The sequence below is a fragment of the Rhincodon typus genome, chromosome 7 (assembly GCF_021869965.1).
Source record: "Rhincodon typus isolate 14 chromosome 7, sRhiTyp1.1, whole genome shotgun sequence".
NCBI lineage: Eukaryota > Metazoa > Chordata > Chondrichthyes > Orectolobiformes > Rhincodontidae > Rhincodon > Rhincodon typus.
The window spans coordinates 95,081,294-95,090,276 of record NC_063338.1 but is presented as its reverse complement, the minus strand read 5'-3'; the positions used below and the strand labels follow the sequence as shown (position 1 = coordinate 95,090,276).

The 8,983-nt window shown below is 44.6% G+C and overlaps 1 protein-coding gene across 1 annotated transcript in view; it reads right to left on the bottom strand.

Moving 5' to 3' along the window:
* The window catches only part of obsl1a (obscurin like cytoskeletal adaptor 1a), a 174,919-nt gene that overhangs the window by 22,525 nt on the left and 143,411 nt on the right, over positions 1–8,983 (bottom strand). The window contains exon 22 of the mRNA XM_048599311.1: positions 5,372–5,641. Within this exon, the coding sequence (XP_048455268.1) occupies positions 5,372–5,641 (270 nt within the window). The remainder of the gene's footprint in view (positions 1–5,371; positions 5,642–8,983) is intronic.

The window sequence follows — 8,983 nt, the reverse complement described above, 5'->3', positions numbered from 1 at the left end:
TCAGCCTTTCTGCTCCTATGATGCTGCTTGGCCTGCTGTGTTCATCCAGCCCTGCACCTTGTTGTCTCGGATTCTCCAGCATCTGCAGTTCCTACTATCTCCAAATATTCCATCCAGTTGGTCTATTGTTGCTTCCACCCATAGTGGCTTCAGGCCACTTGGAATGGGCATCCAAAACTATTAGTAACATTTGTCTCTCTACTGGTCTAGTGAAATCAATGTGAATCCACAGTGATTGAGACCATTCCCATGGGTGAAGGGACATCAGCAGCAGCGCATCCCTTATTAATACACAGGATTTGCATGGTTCTGCTTTCTCCTCCACCTGGTGTTCCATCTTCGGCCACAAAAAGTGGTTCCTGACTATCTCCTTCATTCACACCATGCCAGCATGCCCTGGCTGCACTTGTTCCAGCGCCTTTCCTCCTAATTAGGGAAGGATAACATTCCCCACATTAAATAACCATCTGATATGGACAACTCCCATCTCCTGGGCAGGTAAGGGTGTAAATTTGGGTGATTTCTATGAGAAGTCCTTCCTCTCAGGACCAAGTCCACCACTAGGTTCAAGACCAGGTCATTCCGGGTAGCGTTCTGCACCTGATTCGCTGACACTGGTACCTTGTCTTCCTGAGGAAAGTATATAATTTTCAGGTTCAAATCAGGAATATCCTTATGTACAGGTAGTAGTAACCTTGACAAAGCATCTGCATTTTTGTGCTCCTCTGTCAGTATTGATTTCATGAGTAGACTGGCAGTCAGTGCCCATCTCTGCAGGTGTGCTGCCACCGTTGACATTATTCCTGTATAACAGCCAAAAAGGTTAGCAGCCTGTGGTCTATCAGCAACACGAATTTCCTGACAGAAAGGAAATAAGTGAATTTCTTTAACACCAAACATGATGCCCAATCCTTCCTTTTCCACTTGGGCGTACTTCTCCTCCATCCTCATGAGTGATTGTGCAGCAAACACAATGGGCCTTTCTTCTTTGTTTGGCAAGATGTGTGAGAGTACAGCACTGACCCCAAAAGGTGAAGCATCAGATGTCACTGCAGTGGCAACTTTGGATTGAAATGAGTCAACACTCCCAACCTTTTTAAGGCTTGTTTCAGTCCTGGTAAGCATCCTCACATTACTGGGTCCATACTTGTGGCTTCCCTTTCCCCAGCAACTGATGCAGGGGTTTTAGCACAGTTGCCAGATCAGACACATTGTAATTTACTAGTCCCAAGACAATCTCTGGTCTGGGGGCCTTCATGATAGCCTCCTTTTTCTTGGGTGCCTTGCGTAAGCCAGGTAAATGACCCAGATACTCTATGGAGTCTTTAAAAAAATTGCATTTCTCTTTTCACTTGAGGCCATCCTCTTGCAACCTTTTTAGGGTTTCTTCTAGGTTTTTCAAATGCTCCTCTACAGAGGATCCAGTAACCAAGTATCATCCAGATAATATTGGACACCTGTCAATCTACTCAAAATGTGGTCCATGGCCCTCTGGAATACAGTCTACACTGACATGATGCCAAAAGGCAGTTGCTTGTAGCAGAACAGTACCCCGTGTATCACTATCGCAAGCAGTTCCTTTGTGACACCCATCTGTGAATAGGCCTGCAACAAATCCGTTTTTGAGAATTTCTTTCCCCCAGCCAGTTCACTGAACAGATCCTCAATGAGTGGAAGTGGGTATTGATCCGCACACAGGCCTGGGTTGATTGTGACCTTAAGGTCACTCCAAATTCTCAGCACACCATATGTTTTTAAGACAGGAATGAACGGATGGCCCATACACTGGCAGTTATGCTTCTAACACTCTCAGGCTTACTAGCCATTTCAGTTCTGCTCCACTTTAGGTCGGATGGCATACAGTACGGATGCGCCTTCAGATTCTTTGAATGAGCCTCGTACTTTAACCGAACTTTAGTTTCTCCGCCATTCATTTCCCCCAGGGATCCCCCTGAAGACATCTTTATACACATCCAAAATCTCTACAAACTCGTTTTTGAGTCCACCACACCCCAATTTACCTTTAATTTCTGAAACCAGGAGCATCCAAATAATGCAGGGTATTTGCCTTTCATGGTGTACAGAGGCAGTTTGGCACATCGGTCTCTTAGCTGCACTTTTACCAGTACATAGCCCTTCAGTGGCACCACTTGTTCTGTGTTTGTCCCTAGTGTAATCTTGGCAGGCTTCAATGGCAGTTCAGTGAATTGAATAGAGTCTTTACATATCTGTTCCAGTTCTACTTTGGCCTCCAACCACAATTCTTTCTCTGGTACATCAATTACATCATCAATGCTGCTTCACTCTCTCATCTGGAAGTGAAAAAGTTTATCTAATTTGCATCCAATTTGCACCTGCTCTCACTATCACCTGGTCCTTAAATCTCTGATTTCATTTCTGGGAATAGGCTGGCCACCAATATCCACTACAAACCCACCAACTCCCACAGTTACCTTGACCAAACATCCTTACACCCTGCTTCCTGTAAGGACTCTATTCCATTCTCCCAGTTCGTCCGTCTCCGTCACATTCGTTCCGATGATGCCAACTTCAACAAGGGGTCCTCTGAAATATCCACCTTCTTCCTCAACCAAGGATTCTTCACCACTACAGTTGACAGGGCCCTCAGCTGTGTCTGACCCATCTACAGCACTTCGCCTCTCACCCATTCTCTTCCCTCCCACAACAGTGATAGGTTCCCCTTGTCCTTACCTACCATCCCACCAGCATCCACATAAAAGATCATCAGCTGCCATTTTCGCCACCTCCAGCAAGATGCTACCACCTGACATATATTCCCCTCCACTCCCTTGTCAGCTTTCTGTAAGGACACCTTAATCTACTCCTCTTTCACTCCCAACATCTCCTCAACAGCACCCTCCCATGCAACTGCAGAAGGTTTAACACCTGCCATTTACTTCCATCCTCCTCATTACCTAAGGCCCCAGAGATACCTTCCAGGTGAAGCAGCGATCTACCTGCACCTCATTCAATCTAGTCCACTGTATTTGCTGCTCACAATGGGGAAACAAAGCACAGACTAGGGAACCACTTAGCAAGACTCATATGTGCTATCTGTAAAAATGACCCTGAGCTTCCATTTGCCTGCCATTTCAACACACCACCATTTTCCATGGCCAACATCTTGGTCTCAGGCTTGCTGTAGCGCTCCAGCAAAGCTCATTTTCCATTTGGGAATTCTGCCACCTCTGGACTCAATATTGAGTTCAACAATTTTAGGGCTTCAGCACTTTGCCCATGTCCTTACCCCAATCCCCACACGTCAGATCTTGTTATCACTTGGGCTGTTACCACAAACAACCCATTGTCAGCCACTACAAGTGCCCCTTAGCAGTTACAGATTCTCCCAGGTTGATTGTTACCCATTCCTTTGTCAGCCCAGCTATTTCTCTCTCTCTCTCTGGGATCCATCTCCACCTATCATTTACTCCTCTCCTCTCCCTCACCCCTTTTTTAGCATTATATACCAACAGTTTCCAGCTACAATCAGTTCTGAAAAAGAGTCACTGGACCCGAAACATTAACTCTGCTTTCTCTCCACAGATGCTGCCAGACCTGCTAAGTTTCTCTAGCAGGAGTTTCTGTTCTGGAGTTCTTTGGTTTTTTCTCCATACTTGCTGTCTTATCCTCTAATAATCAGCTTCATCCCACACCAACAGGATTTTTAACCAAGTTAACCAAATCTGGAATTAAGGGTCTAATGATAACCATGAATCCATTGCCATTTGTTGGAAAAACTCATTTGGTTCACTAATGTCCTTTAGGGAAGGAAACTTCCATCCTTCCCCGGCCTACATGTGACTCCAGACCCACAGCGATATGGTTGACTCTTAACTGCCCTCTGGGATGAGCAATAAATGTTGCTTGGCTAGTGATGCCCTCATCCCTTGAATGAATAAAAACTCTGCTGACTCTGGGCCTTCTGCTTCTCCTGTAGACTTGGCTGTCTCCCCGTCTACTCCCTGGCTGGCAACATGTACCTTATGCCTTGTCCTTTGAATTGTCTCCTTTTGATACCACTTCTCTTGCTTGAGTTGTACCCAGCAATTTTGGAGAATATGGCCCACTCACTTACACATGTGGCACTGGGCTTATCAAGTCTAATACGTTGCTTCCTTGTGGCCACTCTTGCCACATCAGCGGCAGTCTTTAGTGTAGCGAACTCTGCTGAGTATCCATTATTTTATGCACTCCGGTAAGCTCCTGGGTGAGTTCTCCTCTCTTCAGACGTCAGCTGTGACCAGAGTCCCCTCATGGCTGCTGCTCTTGGCCCGTTCTCCAATGTGTACCATTCCTCGCCAGTGTTGACTGCAGGCCATGTCTGTTTGCGACCATTTCACTCAGTGTTACCTCATAATCCCAGTTTTTTGAAGTCTAGGCAAAATACTTCCTCCTGACAAAATGAATGGTGTTTGTACAGCTTGTGGGCCAGATTCCATCCTTGTTGCCAGTTATGTTTGTGGTTCACCAGAACCATTAAAGAGAACATGAGGTAGATGAAGGGTAACTTGAACAGGGAATACTGTATTGTCGGTCTCTCAGCTCCGCGGGCAGTTTTAGACTGCCTCCCCTCACTCCTGCTTCTGGATCACCTGACTGGCTTTCTTAAAGGGGCAACACACACCCAACTACATACATAACACTTTTCCTTTCTGTTTTTCCACACCAAAGTGTAGAACTTCACATTTAACTATGCTGTACTGCATCTGCCATGTATTTTCCCACTCACTCAACTTATCATAAGTCTTCTTGCACCCTCCTCCCAACCCAACCCAGTTGCGTGTCGTCAACTAACTTGGAAATGCTGCATTTGATTCCCTCATTCTGTAATTTATATCTATGATTATATACACACATACACACCCATGCACACACACATATATATGTACACATACACACAGATATATATTTTTATATATATATATATATATAAAATATATCCATACAAACACACATATTATACATATAATGAATCGCTGGGGCACGAACACTGATCGACTATTCATTGCCTGTCACTCAGAAAAAGATCCATTTATTCCCACACTGTTTCCTGTCTGTCATCCAGTTCTTGATCCATGTGATAGGTTAGCCATCTCCTTTAACTTTTCCCACTAACTTCTTATGAAGGCTCTTATCAAATACTGACAGAAAATCTAAATATACTGGTTGTCTCTGATCTATTCTACTTGTTACATCCTCAAAAAAGCTCCAGTAGATTTGTTCAGCATGATTTGCCTTTTGTAAGCCCACGGTGGCTTTGTCCAATCCCATTAACGCTTTCCACAAGTTCTTAACACTTCAAATGTGCAATGTAAATGTCAGTTGTTCAGTTCTCCCTGTTGAGGTTTACCTTTCACGGTGAGCTTAGCACTGCAGCTTGCCTTCCCTGCAGTGAATTTCACCACTCCACTCATGTCAGGGGAGGTGTTGCTGAGGATCAGCCGCTGGATAGTACCTCTGTTTTCCATGTGGACCCCATCCCCGTTCCGAAGGAGCTGTCCATTCAGGCTCCACTGAGGGGCTCTGATCACGGGCACTGACACCTCACATTCCAACTGGATTGCGTCAGGGGCTGTCACCTCCACATCCATCAGGTCCTTCACTATCAAAATGGCTTGCTCTGGAACAGAAGGAGCAAAGATGCAAATATATTTGAGGTAGTTCAGAGAAGGTTCACTACATCAATTGCAGAGATGAAGAGAGATTGAGCAGTTTCGGCCCATATTCTCTGGCGCTGACAAGAATGAGATGAGATCTAACGGGGTATATAGATGCGAAAGGGGATTGACAAAGTAGAGGTAGAAAGCATGTCTCCACTGGTGTAGCAATCTAGAAATAGAGTACATAGATTTAAGACAAGAGATAGCAGATTTAAATCAGAGTTGAGGAGGAATTACTTCTGAAAAATCATGAATGCGTGGAATTCACTACACTAGACTGCAATGGATGCTGGGACATTGAGTAAATATAAGGAGGAGAGAGACAGATTTTTAATGAGTAATGGGTTAAAAGAAATATGGGGAGTGGCTACAGAGTAGAGTTGAGATCAGCCATGATCACATCAAATGGCAGTGCAGGCTTGACAGGCTGAATGGCCTACTCCTGCTTATGCTGTTCTTATGCTCTTAATCTCATTCCAATGCAGTTCACTCCCTCGGGCCTCCCTTTTCCTTAGTTTTTCTTTTTATTGCTCATCTTTTGATCCTCCCTTATATTTCTCTCTGTACACATGCTTCTCATTATATTGCAAAAAATGGAAACAACCGACGGCTATTCAGCGCCTCAAACCTGTTTCTCCATTCAATGAGATCACGGCTGATTGGTAGCTGGTTGTGATATGATGTGCATGCACCTTTAAAGGGGTAAATCAAACTGCTGTCAGTCAATCACACATCTTTCACAGGAAATGATGTGTTAGTCCAACAACGGCTTGTGGTCAGTCTGGAAGCAGCAAAGAATGAAGATCAGATATTCCATACTGAGTTTTCCAGTTAACTCTGTCTGTGTATAGCCTTATCTTCAAATAAAGAACTCACATTGTTCTTTCACCAATCTGTGTGTGATTGATAGGTTTATGCCAAAGAGAAGAGGAACAAAAAGTAACTAAAATCTATTGACTTGGTTTCATAACCCTTAATCTCTTTACCTGATAAAGTCTATCAGTCGTAGTTATAAAACTTCAACTGACCTCCAGCCTCAACAGTTTTCTGGAGGGAGAGACTTCCAGGGTTACTGTTGACCAGAAACCAAACTGGACTAGCCTTCTAAATATAATGGCTACAAGAATGGGTCACAAGCTAAGAATACTGCAGTGAGTAACTAACCTTCTGACTCCCCAAAGCTTGTCACCATCTACAAGACAGAAGTCAGGAGTGTGATGGAATACTGCCAGCTTGCCTAGATAGGTGCAACTCCCAAAAACACTCAAGAAGCTTGATACCATCCACGACAAAGCAGCCCACTTGATTGGCACCACATCCACAAAATTCATTCCCTCCAACACTAATGCTTAGTAGTAGCAGTGTGTACTACCTACAAGATTCACTGCAGAACTTCACCAAAGCTCCTTAAACAGCACCTCCCAAACACATAGCCACTTCCATCTAAAAGGACAAGGGCAGCAGACAAATGGGAACACCACCTACAAGTTCCCCTCCAAGCCATTCATCATCCTGACTTGGAAATACACCAAATCCTTGTTATCTGTGGAGGACAGGGACATGAATGTCCTGTAGATAACAGAAAATATAGACACTGCTAGCATGTAACTCTCCTTTATGTATTGTGAAGGGCTGCAAGATCAGACTCTGATGGCTTGATGAGAAACAATAAAATGAGATACTGAGCTGACCCCATGGTGAATACGTAGGTTTGCAAATAACGAGAAGTGACTGTGTTTCATTGTTCCTTCAGTGTCGCTGCATTAAAATCCTCGAACTACCTCCCGAAGAACATTGTGGGTATCCCTACAGCCCAATAACTTGGTGTATTAGATTCTTAATGAGTACTTTGCGTCGGTATTCACTGAGGAGAGGGACATGACGGATGTTGAGGTTAGGGATAGATTTTTGATTACTCCAGGTCAAGTCGGCATAAGGAGGGAACAAGTGTTGGGTAATCTAAAAGGCATTAGGGTGGACAAGTCCCCAGGTCCGGATGGGATCTATCCCAGGTTACTGAGGGAAGCAAGAGAGGAAATAGCTGGGGCCTTAACAGATATCTTTGCAGCATCTTTGAGCACGGGTGAGGTCCCGGAGGACTGGAGAATTGCTAATTTTGTCCCCTTGTTTAAAAAGGGTAGCAAGGATAATCCAGGTAATTATAGACCAGTGAGCCTGATGTCAGTGGTGGGGAAGCTGCTGGAGAAGATACTGAGGGATAGGATCTATTTACATTTGGAAGAAAATGGGTTTATTAGTGATAGGCAGCATGGTTTTGTGCAGGGAAGGTCATGTCTTACCAACTTGATAGAATTCTTTGAGGAAGTGACAAAGTTGATAAATGAGGGAAGGGCTGTAGAAGTCATATACATGGACTCCAGTAAGGCGTTTGATAAGGTTCCCCATGGTAGGCTGATGGAGAAAGTGAAGTCGCATGGGGTCCAGGGTGTACTAGCTAGATGGATAGAGAACTGGCTGGGCAACAGGAGACAGAGAGTTGTAGTGGAAGGGAGTTTCTCAAAATGGAGAACTGTGACCAGTGGTGTTCCACAGGATCCGTGTTGGGACCACCGTTGTTTGTGATATACATAAATGATCTGGAGGAAGGTATAGATGGTTTGATTAGCAAGTTTGCAGATGACACTAAGATTGGTGGAGTAGCAGATAGTGAAGGGGACTGTCGGAGAATGCAGCAGAATATAGATAGATTGGAGAGTTGGGCGGAGAAATGGCAGATGGAGTTCAATCTAGGCAAATGCGAGGTGATGCATTTTGGAAGATCCAATTCAAGAGCGAACTACATGGTAAATGGAAAAGCCCTGGGGAAAATTGACGCAGAGAGATCTGGGTGTTCAGGTCCATTGTACCCTGAAGGTGGCAACGCAGGTCGATAGAGTGGTCAAGGCAGCATACGGCATGCTTTCATTCATCGGACGGGGTATTAAGTACAAGAATTGGCAGGTCGTGTTACAGTTGTATAGGACTTTGGTTCGACCACCTTTGGAATACTACTTACAGTTCTGGTCGTCACATTACCAAAAGGATGTGGATGCTTTGGAGAGGGTGCAGAGGAGGTTCACCAGGATGTTGCCTGGTATGGAGGGCACTAGCTATGAAGAGAGGTTGAGTAGATTAGGATTATTTCCATTACAAAGACGGAGGTTGAGGGGGGACCTGATTGAGGTCTACAAAATCATGAGAGGTATAGTCAGGGTGGATAGCAAGAAGCTTTTTCCCAGAGTGGGGTCTCAATTACTAGGGGTCACGATTTCAAGGTGAGAGGGGAAAAGTTTAAGGGAGAT